At 39.5% G+C, this 22,261-nt stretch overlaps 1 protein-coding gene and 1 long non-coding RNA gene across 2 annotated transcripts in view; both read right to left on the reverse strand.

The window, feature by feature from the left end:
- The window catches only part of LOC134647433 (uncharacterized), an 81,392-nt gene that overhangs the window by 7,327 nt on the left and 51,804 nt on the right, over positions 1-22,261 (reverse strand). The window lies entirely within an intron of this gene.
- Positions 2,360-4,593, reverse strand: LOC134647466 (uncharacterized). The gene is made up of 3 exons (XM_063501817.1): positions 4,518-4,593; positions 2,827-3,977; positions 2,360-2,411 (listed from the first exon to the last, which is right to left on the reverse strand). The coding sequence occupies exons 2-3, from the start codon at positions 3,933-3,935 to the stop codon at positions 2,360-2,362; spliced, it is 1,161 nt and encodes a 386-aa protein (XP_063357887.1). The 5' UTR covers positions 3,936-3,977; positions 4,518-4,593.

Genomic DNA, 22,261 nt, shown 5'->3' on the forward strand with positions numbered 1-22,261 from the left:
TTTAATCTATTCAGTTGATAAAGTTTACACTCCTAACGAATTGTAAAAAAATGTTTTTTATGGATACATATTAAATCACTACATAGTATGCTTAGATCTTTAAAACTTCTCAACGGATTTTGATGCGGTTTTTTTTTAATAGATAGAGTGATTCAAGAGAAAGGTATATGTATAATTTGTTAACCAGTGCAAAGCCGGGGCGGGTCCATTATAAAAGCAAATAGGTTTAGATGTAATCTGATCTGATGTGTTTTTAGGGTTCCGTACCCAAAGGGTAAAAACGGGACCCTATTACTAAGACTCCGCTGTCCGTCCGTCCATCCGTCCGTCCGTCCGTCCGTCTGTCACCAGGCTGTATCTCACGAACCGTGATAGCTAGACAGTTGAAATTTTCACAGATGATGTATTTCTGTTGCCGCTATAACAACAAATACTAAAAACAGAATAAAATAAAGATTTAAGTGGGGCTCCCATACAACAAACGTGATTTTGACCGAAGTTAAGCAACGTCGGGCGGGGTCAGTACTTGGATGGGTGACCGTTTTTTTGCTTGTTTTGCTCTATTTTTTGTTGATGGTGCGGAACCCTCCGTGCGCGAGTCCGACTCGCACTTGGCCGGTTTTTTTGAGTTACGTACATATCCAACGCCATATTTAGTCCATTTACTCGTACAGTCGCCATCAGATATATCGGAGCGGTCAAGGTGCTCACAAATATCTGAACACGCTCCTATGGTCAAGGCGTTAGAGTGCATGTTTCGATTTTTTGAGCTCCTCGGCCGCTCCGATATATCTCATGGCGACTGAAAATTAAATTTATGCTTTAACTTTTCTCAGATTGATTGGTAAATAATACTTGATGGTATTTGGCTATTTTAGGTACAATATTATATAATATACTTTTTGAACAAAGGTTCAATAAACAAACGTATGCCTTCACACTGAACCGATATTGCTATTCGATACCAATCCGTCAATACATATCACATTACGAAATATAGAATGACAAGACACTTTCCTTCACTATAAATATACCTACTTACGTATCCTGTTTCTGCGAGTGTTCGCTTTTACAAATGCGTAGGGTGTGCGTAGGTAAAAAGCGGTTTAGACTCTCGCGCGAGCCACGAGACGAGCCGCGAGCCGAGCCACGAGACGAGAGTGTAAGCGGTGGGCTCGCGGCTCGTCTCGTGGCTCGCAAGCTCGTCGAGCTAATATAATTTAAACACTAACGGCACGGCATAAGGTTTATAACCGAATGACAAGCCGAACGCGAGTGTAAGCGGTGGACTCGCGTCTCGTGGCGCGGCTCGCGGCTCGTCTCGTGGCTCGCGCGAGAGTCTAAATTGGCTATAAGGAATAAACATTACTTTTATTCACCTGTTGTTACTTTATTGCGAACAACAAGTAAGGTCAATACGGTTAAGTGTGGCTGCGGGGTAAACGTAACTTTACTAGCTTTGATACAATACAATACAATAGTTATTCACGATACAAGTGCGGAAAAGAGGAAATTTGAAACGAGAGGCGATAAATTAAAACAAGACCGAAGGGAGTGTTTTAAATCGACACGAGATTCATATTACCTATTCGCACGTGTATCATACAAAGTTTTACAGTACTATGCCCCTTAAAATTTCTTATTTCCGCACTAGTGCGGGAAATAGCATATTCCGTGCGTATGTCGAAAGTTTAAAGTGTCATATGTACTGTAAAACGTTGTACGATACACGTGCAAAAGACAACAATACAAAAAGAAAACAATACGGTTACGGTTCATACTGAAACCTGTACCCCTTAAGGCTTCGGCACACAGGCGCGTCTTCCGGGCGGAGCGTGAGCGCGGCGTGAGCGTTTTGTAGGTAAAGGGGCGCCCCGCCCCGCCCCGCCCCCCGCCCCGCTCACGCCGCGCCCGGAAAACGCGCCTGTGTGACGAAGCCTCTAGTGTAAATTTCATCGATATGGTGACGTGACGTTTTCAGTTTCCAAAACGTGAGCTTGGCGCGCTGTTCAAAATCTCATACAAAATGAGACTTAATACAAGTAAACGCGTACGTCACGTAATATACATAATTTTTAAAGTACAAACATCGATATCTTTAACTAACTAACTAACTTTACTGGTAACTTTTTTATTAAAATATAGTCGTTTTGAATACTGTATACTTACTGTACTTATACGTGGCAATAAAATTGTTAACTTTACCCTTTCTGACTCCCCGTCAATTTTACGCACCCCGAACGGATCTGAATTTCAGATCTTACTGAACTAATACTTTATTGGGATTTCCGGCAGGGCAATTCGAACTCACATTCCGATAGCAAAATGATGTCATTTTGATATCATTCGTGCGTGCATTTCACTCATACTTGTTCGTATAGGTATGTATAGGCGTGAGCGAGGCGCACGGGCTAATGATAACAAAATAACATTATTTTGATATCGGAATTTCAATTCGAATTGGCCTTTTGGATGCTGAAGTAACAGATGGAGCGACGTTCGTGCAGCACGATATAGATTTTATATTAAAATTATCTTTGATTCTGTTACTGCTCTGGTACAACGAGGTATTATTTTACGAATATGTAGGCTAAATTGTTATTATATTCATATTCATATTCATATTTCTTTATTCATAAAATTACAAACTTTATATGTCAAAAATTTATACTTATAATTAGTCAATTTCAATTCATTAATATAATATTCATGAGTTACAGTAAAATAACACACTATTATAATAATCAACATAATTCAAATAAATAAAATAAATTAAAAAATTAAATTACAATTAAATCATTATTATTAATATTATTATATTCTGACATGTCATAAAAGGCATTTCTAGTGAGCCATTTTTTTAACTGAGAGTGGAATGTCAGGTCATTTTCAATATTTTTAATGTTGTCGGGTAGTTTATTATAGATACCTGGCCCCGCAATAGATACCGTTTTATTGGATTTTGCAAGTCGACAACATGTCGAGTCCAACATATTTTTGTGTTTTTGTGTAATACGTGAACTTTTAAATGTCTTTATTGGAAATAGGTGTATGTTTTTTCTAATATATTTAATTATGTAAAATAGATATTGTGATGTGAGTGTCATTATGTTGGTATTTATGAATAGTTGCCTAGCGGGGGTTCCGTGTGGGGCATATGATATGATCCGTACTGCACGTTTTTGTAAAATGAATACACGCTGCCATTCCGCGGCTGTGCCCCAGAATTCTAGGCCGTAGCACATCACCGAATGGAACAGCGAGAAGTAGCTAGTCCTTAGCTGCTGGTGAGGCAAGATTCGCGCCAACCTGCTTAATGCGAAACATGCACCAGACAACTTGCCACACACGACATCTATATGCACGTTCCACTTCAAGGCCGCGTCCAAGGTCACGCCTAGGAACTTGGTACTATTTACCTGAGGAAGGACGGCGCCGTCCACGTTGACACTTAGTGGGCGCGGGGGCCTACCTCCTAGGCATATGTGCATCACTTGTGTTTTGTGTAGGTTTAAGACTAAACCATTAGCGGTGAACCAACCCTGTAATCTACATATCTCTGAGGCTATAATATTCTCAAGAGACGGAATTGTGTTAGCGTTTATAATGTCACAGGCGTCGTCAGCAAAGATATACATTTCACCATTTACGATTTTAGGTAAATCGTTTACCTGGATAAGAAAGCACAAATTCGCTAAAGACGAACCCTGGGGAACGCCGATATCGATATTCCCGCTATCAGATTTAGTGCGTCCATTATTTATAGCGACGCATTGGTGTCGCTGGCGCAGGAAGTCCAGCATTAACTTAAGGCTAGGGCCGCGGATACCAATATGCTCAAGTTTTTTTTCGAGTACGTTGTGATTACAGAGGTCGAATGCCCGTGTCATATCACATAATATTATTGCGACATGACATTGGTTTTCCTTAGCCATCAGTATATTTTTTAGGGCTTGACGAATAACGTCTAAACATGACTTATTTTTCCTATACGCATATTGTCTGTCACTTAACAAGCTGAAATTTTCTAGAAACGTTCTTAATCGGTTTGCTAAGCCGTATTCAAAAAGTTTAGCGATTGCCGGGATAATGCTTATTGGCCTATAACTTTGGAGGTCGTCTTTATTCCCTTTACCTTTATAGATAGGCACTACTTTTACATTTTTCAAAATACTTGGATATGTTCCAGTTTTTATTAAATAATTAAATATAGAAACTAATTGTGATAATATTATCGGTATGCTTATCTTTAGTAATTTTATAGAAATGTCATATATGTCACACGTATTCTTACACGCTACTCCTTTGGTGACTATGTTATACAATTCAGCCTCTGAGAACAATTAAACCTCAAAGACACATAGCTAGGGCTGGTTGACTGACATAAAAGTAGGTATGCAGCATTCGGATCAGCGGTGGGGGCGCGCACCGTATCGGCTGCACTTAGAAAAAACTTGTTAATATCATTAGCCAGTTGGTCGCTCGAGTTATATAATGCACCGGCGTCATCTCGCAACGTACTTAAGTTTTGTTCGTGTTTAGATGACTTCCTACCAGTGTGTCCATTAACAATTTGCCATAGTGTTTTCTGTGTTCATCAACCATATACTAAAAAGACAGGGATAGAAAGACCGACAGACATGGCGAAACTATACAGGTTCCTTGTTAGGGCCACCCCACATCTGGCGTCTTTCGGGCGTCGGCGTCGGTCAGCGCTATGGAAAATGACGTCGCTGCGCAGTTGCGTCGACGTTGCGTCGACGTTGCGTCGAGCAGGGCCATAGAGTTGTAGACGCCGACGAGACGCCGACGCTCGAAAGACGCTAGATGTGGGGTGGCCCTTAAGGTGCAGTAGGTCAGCCAGCAGAGATTTTGAAAAATCGTAGTGCTTTTTTAGGTCACAATACGGTTGCCAAAAATGTATTTAGTAGGTAATCTTGAGGCCTTCCTCTGGTAACTTCACTCATTTCGAAACTAGATTTCTTGACTTTTGCTTGATAGAAAAAAAACCGGCCAAGTGCGAGCCGGACTCGCGTTCCAGGGGTTCGTACATTAAGCGCGCTTGACTGCACATTTCTAATATGTTTTCCTGTCATCTATAGATATTAGGTAAAGAACTATTTTGTGTATTTTTTTCAAAATTGTAGACCCAAAATTGTAGATGTTGTTTCGGAGATAAGGGGGGGGGGTGGTCATTTTTACCTATTTTCTTGAATAACTGCTAAACTATTTATCCTAAAATTATTAAAAATATATATTTGAGTTTCTTACACTGAGCTCTTTCATATGATATGTAACAGGATATAGTTTGAAAAACTTTATTTTTTAATTTTCTCATTTACCCCCCAAAAATGGCCTCCATATTTAAAATTCATTTATTTACGTTACACGTCCGTCTTTGGGTCACAAACTTACATATGTGTGCCAAATTTCAACTTAATTGGTCCAGTAGTTTCGGAGAAAATAGGCTGTGGCAGACGGACAGACAGACGCACGAGTGATCCTATAAAGGTTCCGTTTTTCCTTTTGAGGTACGGAACCTAAAAATTACGAACAGAGCTCTAAAACGCACCTTAAAAATTTGTAATAAGTAATTTAATTTAATCAAATGTATAATATCATATTTTTGAATACGTCTCCCAGCCTACTTTTAAGTTGGCAAGAGAGAACTTGTTATTCTATATTCTGAAAGCAAAATAAAGCAGACGAGCGCTGAAACACTGCCTGAAAACTGAACTAAAAAGTATAAAAAGGCTAAATTAAATTTGGGCTGTGAAGTGTTAAAAGGATTATTGCTTTTTCAAACATAGTGAATTTGCAGTTTATAAAATAGAGGTTTCAATTTCATGGGAAAATAGAGAGATCTATCAAGATTGTCTGTGTTTTTAGGCTATTTGTGGAAAAACCTAAATGGTCGCATACTGTGCGGTTTAAGAGGAATTTCCTCCCGCGGACGCTCCGGCTGTGGAATGAGCTCCCTTCCGAGGTTTTCCCGAGGGTCTACAGTATGGGGTTCTTCAAAAAAGGAGTGTACAGGTTTTTAAAAAGGTCGGCAACGCGCATGTAACACCTCTGGAGTTGCAGGCGTCCATAGGCTACGGTGACTGCTTACCATCAGGTGGCCCGTATGCTTGTTTGCCACCGATGTGGTATAAAAAAAAAAATCGAGCATTGAAATCAATTTTCAAAATCGATGAAATTTTAAGAAAAAAAACTTAAAAACCTACTTTTTAACATGATATATGTTCGTTACGTTACCGACATTCAAAGTATATGAAAAATGGTATAGGAATCGTATTAAGACCGAAAGAGCTTGTGTTTCTAAGTACCTGCATGTCTCTAAGTAGAAAAGTGTACAACTTTCAATAAAATTAATTAGATAAAAGTGAAAAAATTCACTATATTGGGTAAGGTCTTGGTAGCTCAGATGGCAGAGCACTGGGCTAGCAATCCAGCGGTCGTTGGTTCCAGTCCCACCCGAAATAGTGAATTTTTCCTACTTTTTATTGGTTTCTATGGTTAATAGCATCGTTTGCAGACGTTTCTACTTGATACAAAATTAATTTCAATAAAATGGCTCGTGATGTACAAGTACAGTCAACAAATTTGATTCCTAGGCCACACTAGAACCTTATCGCTTTAACTACTAGATACATGGCATACATCACTCAATAAGCACTGTCGTTGAATAGCACAAATTGATTCAATAAGACATGGTTCTACAGTAGCCTAGGAATCAAATTGGTTGTCTGTACGAGTAGATATGTACAAACAGCAACACTCTTAACTGTCCATCTGTGGACCTTATGCCTTTTGTAATAAGGTCCACAGATGGACAGTTCACAGTGTGGGCGATGGCACAGGGCGGACACGCCATACATCAAAAATGATTTGCGTTTATATGTGTGCGCGGTACGTCTGTACACGCATCACTGTGTATACGTGTGCGTAAGTCGCTCTACTGAGAGCATGCCAGATATCCGTCAGATTCATGTCGCGGCCAGTCGCGGGGCGAGGTAATCCGAGTCGGGGCGGGGCGGTGCGTGGCCGTTCTGTATGATAATGTCGTAGTCAGATCGTATAATCCGCCGTATTACATTACGACTAGCCGTTTTACAAAACAGGTGCGTTTTGAATTGCGGCGGTTCGACGATTAGCCGGATTGTCATTGCGATACGTTCTTCAATAAGGCGGCCTACATTTAGCCGCATCGTATCTACTATTTAGATTGTAGAGTGACCAGTTCTTTCGGTGGCCTACGTAACCGGAGTTTGACAATGTTTGCAATTTAATTTATTTTTACCATGGTCCCACCGCACTATATGTGTTTCTTTTCCAAAACATTTCCTTCCAACTTAAATAGACGGAGCCCCGCAAGCGGGGCTCCTATTTCTGGGCGGTTTGCCCTTCGGGCATCTGAAGCTACCTAACGAACCTAACCTACTTACCTCTACCTACGCTTTTTTCCCCAAAGTGTAATGTTTTCACGGACGTCTCACTAAATCAATAGGTAGGTAGGTTAGGTTCGTTAGGTAGCTTCAGATGCCCGAAGGGCAAACCGCTCAGAAATAGGAGCCCCGCGAAGCGGGGCTCCGTCTAGTTAAGTTGCGAAGGAAATGTTTTTTGAAAAGAAACAGTCCGACGAACTCCAGATTTGATGAACACCCCAGCGTTTTTTATAGTTTGTTGTTGTTATGTCAGGCAGCGCCACGAGTGTTAAAAATGGGAACTAAAAACTGTCAAAGCGGCGGCTAATGACTCGCTGTATTACATTACGGCTAGCCGTGTTGAAGAACGTATGGCGCCGAATACATTCCGGCGGATTTTCATTCAGCCGCATTCAATCCGGCTAATCGTCGAACCGCCGCATTTCAAAACGCCCCTGTTTTGTAAAACGGCTAGCCGTAATGTAATACGGCGGATTATACAATCCGACTGCGACAATAATACTATTACTTATTCTGTCGCGATGGTAAGTAGTGCCCTAAATGTATACTTTGTGAGGTTTGCTAGGTTGGACAGCGCCTGAATTTATAAAACAGTGCCTGAATAGGGAGGCCTGTGAAAACAGAATAATAGGTATCCTAGCTAGACTATTATGAGGCCTCTTTTTAAGGTTTCAGTCAAGTGAGATTGAGGCCAGACGGTGTGTTAAAATAAAATCAGAGCGAACCTGTAAAGAAAAGTCTGCATTTGAAAAAGGACCTTGACAGACTAAATACTTAGTGATCCTATGTGGGTTCCTTTTTTAGGTATGAAAATGTAAAAATAAAATTTCAAATTATTATTGAAATATATGAAAGATAATATTTTCTGTCTGATGTATTAACTGACGAAACGTGAATGAATTACATACAAATAAGTTGAATATTTACGGACTTTCAGGCCAATTTGAACATACATTGACATCAGAATTATATTTGAATCATGTAATTTAGATCGTGCCACTCGCCCGCTACAATACACGTCCAGACTAGTATGAGTGAAATGCAAGATAAGTCAGTAAATAAGAACAAAAAACTATACTCATCCTTTTCTTTTGGGTACTAGCACTAGTGTAAGACAAAGATAGTATGATTCTCTCTGTCTATGTTTGAAATGAGACAGTCCTTTGACAAACTATAGATAACATCATACAAATATTATTCTGAACTCAGTGAAATACGTTTAAGTTATTTGTTTGTGTAAAACTTTCTTTATTGAAGTCGTAAGAAAATTATCACCCACAGACATTAAACTAGTACATAATATAATATTCACATCAGATACAAGTACAGATAATACATAAATGTAACACGTACAATAGTGAAAGAAACCCAAATCCACTTCCCAGGTCCATTGAACCGTGTAAACCCTTTCCCGGTTCAGATCTTAAGCCGCTTTGATATTTGTTAAATTTGATTTATATTCTTAATACTTTTGGTTGCACCCAAAAGGAGCCCGGCGGTTAAGTGCCAAGTAGTCTATGGTTAGATAGTATAGAAACCGGATTTGCAATCAGGTACATATGTATAATAACTCACATTTATAGACAGGTCAGACAGCAACACCCTAGCCATTATTCGAGAACATTATCACAAAATAGATACAGTACAGAAGTCAATCACATGTATGTACTTCACTTTTCATACCTACGCCCGGCGGTCGCTCTAGGGTTGTCAACTATGATTTATGCACAAAAAACTATTGTGTACACGACAATTCACCGTTTAATGTTGAATTTAAACAACCGTCCACTGAACAGTTATAATAACTTCATTTTTGTTTCTCTATTATTGCACAAAAAAGTTCACAGGCGCGTGTCTCAAGCGGTTGACACTCGCGCTCGCACTGGTCCCAACTGTATCTGTACTGTATCTGTTTTGTGACATTATGTTGTTGCAATAAGGTTTACAAATTGTCAGTTAACAGTGTGGACGAGGATACTTAAATCTCAGAAATTTAACCGAAAGTTGATTTTTGAAAAAACAACCGGTTATTTACAGAGATAAAAAATAAAAGGATGTTTGTACTTGAATTACTCAACTACAACAACATTTGAACACTAATTTTTTTTTTTTTGTATCTTTAGCACAATTTTTATTTTTATTGTGACATAAAAATACAAACTAAACTAAGTACATGCATTATAAAACTAAAAATAATCTTAGAAATAAACTTATAAATAAAAAATGCTCCCAAGGTCGCTATCTTGAGTTATGGTGCCCAGAAGACTGGCAGCGTTACCTCTTTGAATGGCCAGACTTAGTCTCTGGTCGAAGTAGCTGCCAGCCCTCTGGTCACCAGACGCATTTACGAGACGCTCGGAAATCTCTTTGTATAAAGATTTCGCACTGGGCCCCCACGGTCCCAGAGTTTCGACTCCGAACGGCGCAAATATGTAACCCTCGCCGAGGACAGCATATTTGCGCCGCTTGTTTAGTTCCGCTGTTGTGGCCGCAGCCCCCGCCTTGATGGAGGTCGCCTGTAGGTGGGACGGCGCGAGCGTGTCAACGCAGGTGGCGTCCCACACAAGCGTCCTCCCCAGCCTCCATGGGATGAGTGACATCCCGTCGGGCCGCTTGCCGTCGTCGCGTGCGATACCGTTCGGCTCAAGTATGGCCGGCACGTTGACGGAAGCAAGCGCCCTACGGATGACATCATTCAAGGATGCGTGGCGGGAGATACGGCCGGCGCTCCTTTGGCAAGACAAGCCGTGGTGACCCAGTTCGTCTACCATGGTGCCACAGCGGCAGCGGTGGGGCTCGTTAGTTTTGGTGCCCAGTCGTAGGCAGGTGGCAAGAGTGAGGGTCGTCTTGTCGAGCAGGGTGCCAATATTGGTTGACGGTAATGCGTGAAGCCAGTAACCCGCTTCCGGTTCCGCCACTGCCAGCAGACGAGCGCGCTCTGCTGAACTCTGAGCAGAGTCAGTGAGTTCTTTTAAGGTTGATCTGCAGAGCGGCTCGTCCCATTGTTTTTGTGATTTAAGGGAAACTGGAAGCGGGCTGCCTGGGCAGGACTGCAACCAGACGTCTTGGGCCTCATTCAGAGTGGTGGTGCACTCGTTTCCAGCAGCTGGGCAAAAAATCTTAACCGCAAGGTTCTGTGTACTATGGAAAGAGGCCAAAAACGCAGGGAGGGCCACACTGACAACTTGGCGTATACCCAGGCCGCCATGGCGGATTGGCAGGGAGGCCTGAGTCCAGGCGCGATTATCGAGGTGGATGTTAAGGATTGATGAGATAGTAGTTTTGAGTACGGAATCTAAAGGCTCGATAAGATGGGGATATTTCCAGATGGGACTGCATCTGAGTATGTAAGTGAATTTGGGAACGAACAAGCAAAACTTTATGATGACTAATGCCATGTGTGCGCTGATTTTTAAAAGGCGGTCCGAATAGGCTTGATGAATACTGAGATGTTCGTTGATGAGCGGTTGAAATGATTCCGGGAAGATGGGAGCGCCTAAGAGTCGGAGGGATTGTTTGTCGATTATTTTGATATTGGGAGCTAGAATATTGAAGCATGAGATTATGTTTTTCATGTCGACAGCAGGAAGGGGCTTGTTGATGAAGAGCTCGCATTTGGAAAAGTTTAGCTCCAGACCTATTGCGCTAAAGGAATCAGTTAGGTTTTTCAAGTCATCCAAAACGGTTTTCCAGTTTCCACCTAGAGTCCCATCGTCGAGATACCAGGAATTGAATTTTGACTTTAGGTTGGAAATGACTGGATGGATGGCGAGGCTGAAAATGGCGGGTCCCAAAGGGTCACCCTGCTGGCAGCCCACCGCAGACGACAGGCGATTTGTTTTAAAGAGTAGGTGCGAGGGCTGGTGATAGCACTGCCATAGGTATTTGTAGATCAGGGGGGTGGCGTCCTGAATTTGTGTAAGAAGAGCGCCTCTGTCAACAGAATTGAAGGCGTTTTTCACGTCCACTTTCAGCAGCACCTCGCAAGTGTCGTCTCCAACGAAGGCGCGTGTTGCATGTACAGCAGCTTCACACCCACCTTTGCTGCCAAAACCGAGTTGAAGAGGCTGAAATTTATTTGTGAGAGTGGGAAAAATGGATTTACAGCAGATTTTAGAACAGATACGTCTATAAGTTAGGCCTATGGCGATGGGTCTAATGCCCCCATCTTTTTTTTTAAGGGCACAGAGATTAGCACCATATAGGATGTCTAATACCTCGTCGCATACTTTGCCAGAAAGCATGATGTTTACTAGCTGTGTGATGGCGTCCAGCAAATGCTCTCCGGCGTCACCGGTGGCACCGCACAGCAAATCTTTCAGATGTTGCGGAGAGAGGCCATCGAGGCCGCCGGCGGAGCCATTCTTGAAAGACATCACAGCGGCTAGCACATCCTTTTTAGTGGCAATGAGGTGTGGTGCTCCAGAGTCCGGGGGATCAGGCAAGCGAAGAGATGCTGCTGGAAGTGGATGTTTAGAAATTAATGCTGAAACGGTGTCAGGGGTATCTGGTGCAACAACGTCACTGGAGAAAAGCATTTGGGCGGCTCCCTTTATATCACCGTCTGTGACTTTTTGTTCCACTATTTTAAATATTTTATTATTATTTGGGGTACGATTCGACTGAGGGCGGGGAACTGGGTCAGTTGGAAGGATACAGTTCGATTTAATTTTCTGAGTAAGGGATATGTTGTTGTTTGTGTCGCTAACGTGTAATGTTCTGTAGGTAAAGGATAATAGCTGGGTCCAACTTTGAAATGAATTTTCGCTAACAGTTTTTAATATAATTGGGCATAAGGCATTCGCAACGGAAATGCGAGCTCCCTTAGGAATTCTTTTAACGATAGGAGTTGCATTCCGTTGCGAACCAAGCCAATCCGGTAAATTGTTAATACTTACCTTTTTTTTCTTTTACCTATTTTACCTAATTGTGTTCTCGTACTTGTATCACTTAACGTTAAAGACCCAACTTAATGTTATTGTTTTTAGATGTGCAATGTTTAATGTGCTAACTACAGCTGTACATACGTACCTCTGAGTTATTTTATTTTGACTTTTATAACTCTCATTGCTAACACTAACTTGCATGATTTTTTTTTTTATAAATCTAGGGTACTTAGGTATAGTAGGGAGGATAAGAGCAGAATGCCTCATATAGTTAACATTAAAACCAATAAACCGCTGACACGCAGATTTTTTTTGTAATGGCTTTGTCTCTTAATACTATTAAAAATATACAAATCGGGATTGTTAATTTGATATTTCGTCGGGTGACAAGTATAAGTCACTAACTAACATCATTGAAATTATTGGACAATAAACCGTGTTACAAGTGTAATAAAGTGCATTGTTACTTTAATTTTTTGATAGTACTTAGTGACTTTTACTTGTCACCCGACGATTTATACCTTCGCAATAAGCAACAACTCGAAAAGCGTGCGCAAGTTTAATACACACTTTTTCACTATTTTTTAAACATCAAGTTAAACACGATTAAAGCATTAAGATGATAACGCACACCAAAACAAAACCACAATTCTGATGATTAATAATGAGAAAGTAGATATCATTAAAGATGTTACACCTGGTGCTTTCTAGGCGAAGTCGATTGAATACATTGGCGTTTCTCGAGTGAACAAATGGCTACTGAAGAATAAATCATTTGTATCGAGTGTCCAACCAGTAACTCATATTCCTTATAAAATGTACAGTCAACGACAAGTATTGTATAAAATAAATAACTGTATTTTCTGGGGCATAAGAAAGGTTTTCGCCGTTAACATAAAAGTGCTGATTGTACGGAAGTTTCAAAGGCAAAGAGCAGAACCAATCAAAGATGGCAACATCTGCCGCATCGCGCGTGCTTGATACCTGCCTCTGTGTGCGTTCCTTAGACTTTTTTCTTTGGACTTTTTTTTTTTTTTTTGAATATACCTACTTATTTACTGGTAAGTTAAACGTCTTAGTCTCACGTCTCAGTGCTCGACGCTAATATGTAATACAAATCCTGCTGCCACCTATAAAACTAACGGTACGACATGTACCGAGACAGTGACCACTCGGACATCTAAGTAGTATTGTTACTCCTGATATGAGTGGGCGCCGTATTTATATGTTGCGGCTGTTGGGAAGTTTGCGACTGAGTAATGTGAATGCGAGTAATATGGACGTTGAGACCTCTGCTACCTTTGTAAAGACGGCGGGACTGTGGGCAGTGAGGGCAGGGTAAAAGATCTTCAGTGACGTTGTTGCTGGCAGTGCTAGGTCCATTTTGGTGAACGGATGTTGATGGGATTTGTGACATAAGGCTGGGGAGCATTAACTATATAATAGGCTAAATACTATGTCTTAAATATAAGTAATAAGAAATAAAATTATATAAAAACACCACTGCACTAAATGAATCTTCTGCACAGGATAAGTTTTTTCAGAGGCGGAGAAGAGTCGAGCTAACAAAACTTGAACACTGATATTTGCACTGATACAGCAAGAAGCACTTTTCAAAGTGAAGTTTTGATAATTGGTGGAATATTTTCACAAAAATATTAGTTAGTAAACATTTTCAATGTTGACATTTATGGTGTCAAACGAAGGGGCATCGAGGTGCACCACACGCAGGCGGCGCCAGCCCGCACTGCGGTCTCCGCAGAGACAGTGCTGCTGTGCGGCTTGTCTATAGCTCGCGAGCGGATCTCAGGGATATCGGCAAACGATATATTATGATTAGTTTTATGAAATTTTGTGGAAGAGAAATCAATTTTGCTTGTTATTCCGTTGCTAGGTTCCGTTGTTTTTGAATTTTGAACCCAAAACCGCCAGTTAAAGTCCTTTATTTATTTACCTATTTAAACTTTATTGCACAAATTTACACAAAAAGAGTACAAATGGCGGACTTAACGCCTTGAGGCATTCTCTACCAGTCAACCAACCTTTACCGCCCTAATATGATTTACTATTGCCGTAAAATCCTGGCCCGAATTTACAGTCACAATTGAAATAAAAGTCACGAAATATTTTACGGCTTGCTGAATGTGCTTGCCCTTATTAAATGTTGGGTTTGTGTTTTTAAGGCTATCGATTATTATACAAGAGAGTTTTGACTTGATAACGTCTTATAAATCGATGAACACCGGTAGCATGCACGAAAAAGTGTCACGTTGTGGACGGATCTCCACGGTAACGTTGTGATCTCCATGGTAATGTATAAAAGTATGCAATTTTTCATCGATGTTTTCTTATGACGTTATCACGCAAAATTATCGTCCTTAAACCGACTTTACAGACAACCATATTTTATAGCCAGGTTAAATTACAGACAACCATATTTTATAGCCAGGTTAAATTACAGACAACCATATTTTATAGCCAGGTTAAATTACAGACAACCATATTTTATAGCCAGGTTAAATTATTTGTAAGGTTAAATTAAAAGAGTCATAGACAATGTCAACATTGTCATATACGCTAATGTCTACGTACTTTACTTTCTATACATCTCGCTCGCACTAATATACCAGTACCTACGCGAGATGCTTAGGAAGTATAGCCGGGTTCACATTTGTCTGTCGTGTTGTGTTGTGATGCATCAGAACGGTATCGGTTTCATACATTTAATATAGTTGCGTTCACATTTCTCTGATGCCGTGTGTTGTGACTGTGTATGAAACCGATACCGTTCTGATGCATCACAACACAACACGACAGACAAATGTGAACCCGGCTGTTAAATACGTTCACCTAAGCGTTTATGTCCTTGCCAAACTGGTGGTAGCTGTACTGGTGTGATCTCAGAAAAGTTTGCTGATCGGATTATAGGAGCCCCGCTTTATGAAATAATAAAATAAACTCTTTATTTTCTAAACAAAGTTCTTCAGTACGAGTATTATGATCTGATGACCATTTCCCTGTAATACAGGTGTACCTAGTGCTAGTACCAAAGTTAATCCTATAGTTATTGTAATATTATAAAAATATTTTATATCATTGGACTCATCTAGCAGTTTCCCGCTTGAAACCGCGGAAAACCGGCATTTTTAGGAACCTCCCACTCTGTTTCTTCCGAAAGCCTCTAAATTTAGGACATAATATTTTCTGTTTCAATCTATTGCCCTCATTTCGTGCAATTTATTAAGATCTCTTGCGTATTACTGAACAGCGGCCGGCAAGGAAATTTTACGGCCGCGGCAATTAACGTTCCCGTGGACGTATTGTATGATTTATTGTATTGTGTAATTTACTGGCGGTTGAACAGATAATTGTTATGGTTTTAACCGCTTTTATGGGGCAGGATTTGGGAGCGCTTGAATTATGAGTGGTTTGTCATAATAACATAAATGGATTGTAATTTTTACATAATGTTCTTATTGCTTATATTTAAAAAAAAAAACAGGCAATAAACATACATTTTTTCTGTGACTACTAAGGGTTCTTTCATTTTAAAACATTTACAGTGGCATCATTTAGGCCATTTAGGGACATAAATGAAAATATACAAAAAATTAATAAATACTGACACCATGAGAGAATACCTTGGTAAAAATTATATTTCGATAATTTTAAATAATAATTAAATCTCTTAGGTATATAAATAAGTTTACAATAGATTTTGTGTCAAAAATATCTTTTTACAGAAAAATACTAAATATTTTTTAGACAAAAAATGATTCAGTGATTTAAAAAATGTGTTTATATCTTTTGCGTTGGAATAGCAATTATTTAAATATGATCTTTTATTGTGTTAAGTAGAAAATTACTTTCAAAAGTTTCATTTCAAGACTAAACGGGAAATGAAACCTTTACCAAACAAGCCAGAAATGTACACTTTTCCGGGCAATATCGCGCGTTTAATGAACATGTAGGTTTCGGGAGCAGGTGCATCTGAAAAAGTGTAATTTCAGGGAATGTTCACATTTACAAGTTGCGAAGTTTACATAGATACTTATTCCGACTGTTTCCAGAATTTATAAATGAACTCGTTTTGATTCTGAATAGCACATCAGTGTTTCTCAGAAAAAATACAGTGTGCCTATTTTCAATCTAGAGTACGCGAGTGTTTGAATAAGGGTTCTGACTCAATGGTTCAATATTTACTACCTACTGGCTGGTTGAAGATAAAATACTTTCAGGAAACCTTCATAAGTCTGCAAATTTTAAAGATGAATTTTATAGAATGATGAAATGTTCACTAGGGGTTCTGTTATTTTAACATCTGAAAATGAAATCTAGCATGAATCCCAGCATTTTAATATCATTAGAATGACCAGAAACCTTCGCATAAACCTCCGCTTAAAACAATGAAGAGATTTAATTTCCTGCCCGTGAAAAATGGGCCAAGTCCGCAAAGTCTGAATATTCAATGGCCGGATTCGGATACGGTGCCGTATTTTATTTGAGCTCATGCGAGGCGCTGTCTGCTTTATAATCACGACTTTTGGAACCGTTAGGCCTCACAACACGAGGCGTAGGCGTGAGCGTCGCGTAAGCGTGGCGTAGAACGAAAGCCCTACGAGCATGTACAAGTTCAAACAAGTCCGCTCACGAAGCGTAGTCGTACCGTAGCGTGAGAATCTGTCGTCATTACGACAGGCGTATGCGTGAAGAACTTGTATGCAAACAAAACGATCACGCTTAAGCGACGCTTGGTGTCCAGAACTCTACGCCTATCGTAACTCGCCACGTTATGCGACGCTCACGCCACACTTACGCGACGCTCACGCCACACTTACGCAACGCTCACGCCTACGCCTCGTGTGCTGAAGGCCTTAGTGTAAGGCCGCCTTTACACCTGTAAGTTTTACTTACGTAAGTAGGGACACAGCTATACCACAGAATGAGAGATGAATATCGTTATCTCATTCTAACAAATAGCTTTGTCCCTACTTACGTAAGTAAAACTTACAGGTGTAAAGGCGGCCTAAGGCCAATTCAAAGTTACATTGCGGCATCAAAATGTCATCAGATGCCAATCAAGCGTGAACGTGACCATCTGCGCGATTCGAACTTTAAAGGGGCCCACTGATTAACAGTCCGCCGGACGGTAACGGCCTGTCAGGTTGTTCAGAACTGTCAAAATTTTGTTCTAACTGACAGGCCGATACCGTCCGGCGGACTGTTAATCAGTGGGCCCCTTAAGATACGTCAAATATTACGTCTAAATACGTAATATTTTTTTGAAGAAACGTCACTTTTGACATAAGTATATAATGCATATCGTATCTAGACGTAATATTTGACGTATCTATAGTTCGAATCGGGTTGAATGTGACTTGTGACACGTCAATAACCTCCGTAGCTTTGCTACGCCGTAGCAACGACCGTGCTACGAGCCTCTAATACGCGCACGCTACGAAGCCTTAACATCAAATAAATAGCACCTTATAACTATACACATAGAGCTTAATATAGCATGACTCCATCATACGACGGAGTTCTAACGCACGCTATGTGAATTCCTTTGCTGATTTAATGCGAAGTGAAATGAATCGTAATGCATAAGAAATAGGGTTTAATTTACATTGTTATAAGAATAGTTGGATTTATTTATTTTGAACTAGCGAAAGTGTTGTGTTCAGGTGTGAAACGTTCATTTGTAATTATATGAAGGTCAACGAACTTTGACTTGACGTATTTCTTATTCTTATTAATTTGACAAATTGTCGTGTCAAAGAAGGGTTTCTTATATGATGGTTTTTCCTAATATTAAATAATTTTATTTTTAAAATTCAGGAAGTACATCGAAAAACACCTAACAGAAACATTTCTTCATCTGTCTGTAAAGACAATTTTTCCTATAATATGTTTATATTGAAGCAACAAACAAAGTCCAAATTAAAGACGCCCACATTTAAACAAAATATAAAACCGGACTCGCCCACCGAGGGTTCCGTACTTTTTAGTATTTGTTGTTATAGCGGCAACAGAAATACATCTTCAAATTTCAACTGTCTAGCTACCACGGTTCATGAGATACAGCCTGGTGACAGACAGACGGACAGACATACAGACGGACAAACAGACGGACAGTGGAGTCTTAGTAATAGGGTCCCGTTTTTACCCTATGGGTACGGAACCCTAAAACAAAAGTAATTTTTAAAACCAAAAACTCGTATCATCAATGCTTTGTGTAGTCGTAAAAATGAAAATTTAACAATTTCAATTCAGTGGCGCAGTGGAGAAAGCGCAGTAGGTCGTAAAGCTCGCAATTCTACTCGGCTAACTAATTTATGCACGCCTATTGCCAATGTACAGTCGCCATCAGTTATACCGGAGCGGTCAAAAGTACAGCAATAAAAGCTTGTACCAAAATAGTTATTTACGATACAAGTGCGGAAAAGAGGAAATTCGAAACGAGTGGCGATAAGTTAAAACACTACCGAAGGGAATGGACACGAGTTGCGAATTATCCTATTCGCATGTGTATCGTACAACGTTTTACAGTACATATGGCCCTTTAAACTTTTGAAATCGCACGAAAAGTGCTATTTTACGTACTAGTGCGGGAAAATACCATATGTACTGTAATAGTACATTTCGATACAAGTGCGAAAAAGAGGAAATTCGAAACGAGTGGCGATAAATTAAAACACGACCGAAGGGAGTGTTTTAAATCGACACGAGTTGAGAATTTCCTATTCGCACGTGTATCGAACAACGTTTTACAGTACATATGGCACTTTAAAGTTTCGACATACGCACGAAATGTGCTATTTTGCGCACTAGTGCGGAAAAGTAGCCCCATATGTACTGTAAATGTTATTTTTGTCGAGGAAATTCGAAACGAGTGGCGATAAGTTAAATTAAAACACGACCGAAGGGAATCGACACGAGTTGCGAATTATCCTATTCGCACGTGTATCGTACAACGTTTTACAGTACATATGGCCCTTTAAACTTTTGAAATCGCACGAAAAGTGCTATTTTACGTACTAGTGCGGGAAAATACCATATGTACTGTAAATGTTATTTTTGTCAAAAACTTATAAGATTTTATTGTTTAATGATGCGTCACCTTAATTTAGATATTAATTTGATATGTTTGAATACAAGGACAATAATTCGGTTAAGTTGTGTTCTAATGTATGGGGAAGACAAACAAATTATAGCCAGCCTTTTATGAATGTAGTATGATACCTTTAGGTATGGTGCTTTACACACACTAGCGTCCCAAGTGTCCCAACCCCTTCCCCTGTTGACAGTTTATTTTAATTTTTGAGGAAAGTGTATAATATAGGCAAAAAGTGTCAATGAAAGAAATAATTCTTATTAAATTCTTGACAAAAAAGGTTATATTCATTTTTTTGATATGATGTACCATATTCATGTTATAGCTAGATGAACTTCAACAAAATTTAACTGTTGAAGAAGCTGGTTCTCCCCATGCGATTTCTGTCAGTACTATCACGTACTATGTTACATTGAACTTCAACAAGTTAATACATGAATATGGTGAGTCTTACCAAAAAGTGGCATATAACCTTTTTTGTTTAAAATTTATTAAGGATTATTTCTTGCCTTCACACTTTTTTCTTAACTCTAATACTTTTCTCAAAAATAAAAAAAACCGTCAACCGGGACATATTTCATACTAAAAGGGGGTGTTGCGGCAGGGGTAGGGTTTGGGACGCTAGTGTGCGTAAAGCACCATACCCAAAGGTATCATACTGCATTCATAAAAGGCTGGCTATAATTTGTTTTTCAAAAAACACAATTTAACCGAATCACAAAAGCATAACGATCACCAGAAACATTAATCATTCCCTTATCGACGAATACATAATGGCCTCTACAGAACAAGCCAATAACCACAACAATACAAACTAATACCGTAATGACGTAAATATAACCAGAGTATGGAAATAAAAATAACCTTCATTGTCACCGATTAGTACTCGTACAGTCACCTGCAATAATATGTTACATAACGAAGCCGCAAAAATATCTGACACGATGTTATTTGTTGAGCCGTAAGAGCGTGTCACGTATATTTTTGCCTGCCTTCGAAGAGTAACATAATAATATTATTGCAGTGCAGGTGAATGTACCACGAGTCACTGACAGTGTCAAAACTGACGTTTACGCTAAGAATAATGAGTTTTGAACTCATATAAGGTCAAGGTGGCTAATTCCGTCATAGGGACTATTCCGTCCATTAGCGTTTTCCTCGAACAACGAAAAAAATTGATAAATTCATCGACAAAGCTGCTTTTAGTTTCAGCAATCAAAAGCAATCTCGTGGACGGAATAGTCCTTATGACGGAAATAGCCACATTGACCTTTCAAATAAAAGAAAGTTCCAAATTCAATAGTGCCAAAATCGCCCTGGGTCTTATGTGGCTATTATACACCCAGATACATAAATATGTATCGTGTAAATCTCGTACTGTCAAACCATCTGACTTACACTCACCTATTCAAACTAACTCTTAGACAAAACCCCCATTGGAAAACGGCTTCTACCCTCTCAAGTCTCATAACTTAAGGTTCACGTTTACATGGTCCTATTAATAGCCCAATTCGAGTTTTAGTTACTCGGTCTGTTTCCAATATGATACTGACCGTCTAGCTAGCCTGAGTTGCGTTCTCGCGAATCCATATTTGAAGTCGCGCTAGATGTATGGAGTCGCGCGCGAGAACTCAACTCATGCTAGCAGGGCTGAACTGTCAGTGTCAAGAGTGACTTTTGACACTGACAGATCAGTATCATATCGATCAGTATCAGATCAGTATCAAGCTAGTAGTAAGTTTTCTTTCAAGCGAATGTTACGTAACATTTGCTAAAGCAATAGTTCGAATAATATCCATCATTATTATATTTATAGTATGTATTTTATAAATATGTGGTAGTTTATATATATATATTATTTATTTATGTAATTTATAAGTATAGTTTGCTTTTTTTTAACTCAATCAATATATTTTCTCTATCTGCACCAATTGAAGGTATCTCTGTTTGGCCCTACGGTTGACTGGTAGAGAATGCCATTTGGCATTGAGTCCGCCATTTGTACATTGTTGTATATATTTTGTGCAATAAAGTTTAAATAAATAAATATCGGAAACAGATCGAATAACGAAAACTCGGATTAGCCTGTAAGGGTGTAATCACGCGAGAAACTACTTGGTATATTTGGATAGTTTGATTGATCCCGGCTTGAAGATAAACTGTGCAAGGGCTGGAGTTTGTAATAAGTTTAGTTTGTGAGGGTGTAATTTAAATGGATGTTTACAAGTTTACAAGGCTTTCATCGATTGACTTTATTATATAACTATAATAACAGGAATACAGTTTAAAATTACCGTGGAGCTTACATCTTTGCAACAAGGTTTGAGATGGGAGGGGGAACACACGGGGAACAAAATACTGATTTAAACTTTCACGATTCATACACATTATTAAATTGTACAACGGGACTTAATCGCGTATCTAAGTTTTAAGATTTACCTCCGACGTTTCGAGGACGGCGTTGTCCCCGTGGTCTCGGAGAAGACACCGCCGACAACAACAACGCCGTCCTCGAAACGTCGGAGGTAAATCTTTAAACTTAGATACGCGATTAAGTCCCGTTGTACAATTTAATAATGGGAACAAAATAGTCCAAAAAGCTCTCATTTATGGTCCAAAACTAACCCCAATAACTCTGTTCAGCTGTGTCATCCAAATAATAGTCATCCAAGTACGTCTAGCACAGGTGGCGCGACAGTACTCATACTCATACATTTATTTATAAAACATATTAATATTTTACATGTCAAATAAGGTACATAAACAATTTGTTAACTAAATATTAAGGTAGGTAAGTATTTAAGAGGTATTTT

Source organism: Cydia amplana, chromosome 4 (assembly GCF_948474715.1).
Source record: "Cydia amplana chromosome 4, ilCydAmpl1.1, whole genome shotgun sequence".
NCBI classification, from domain to species: domain Eukaryota; kingdom Metazoa; phylum Arthropoda; class Insecta; order Lepidoptera; family Tortricidae; genus Cydia; species Cydia amplana.

Excerpts from the sequence above, each read along its gene's own strand:
- LOC134647466 (XM_063501817.1), bottom strand. The coding sequence starts at position 3,935 with ATGGCTAAGGAAAACCAATGTCATGTCGCAATAATATTATGTGATATG. Across the intron at positions 2,412-2,826 it reads AGAAATGCCTTTTATGACAT|CCCGTGCGCCTCGCTCACGC; the intron begins GTCAGAATATAA and ends TGTTATCATTAG.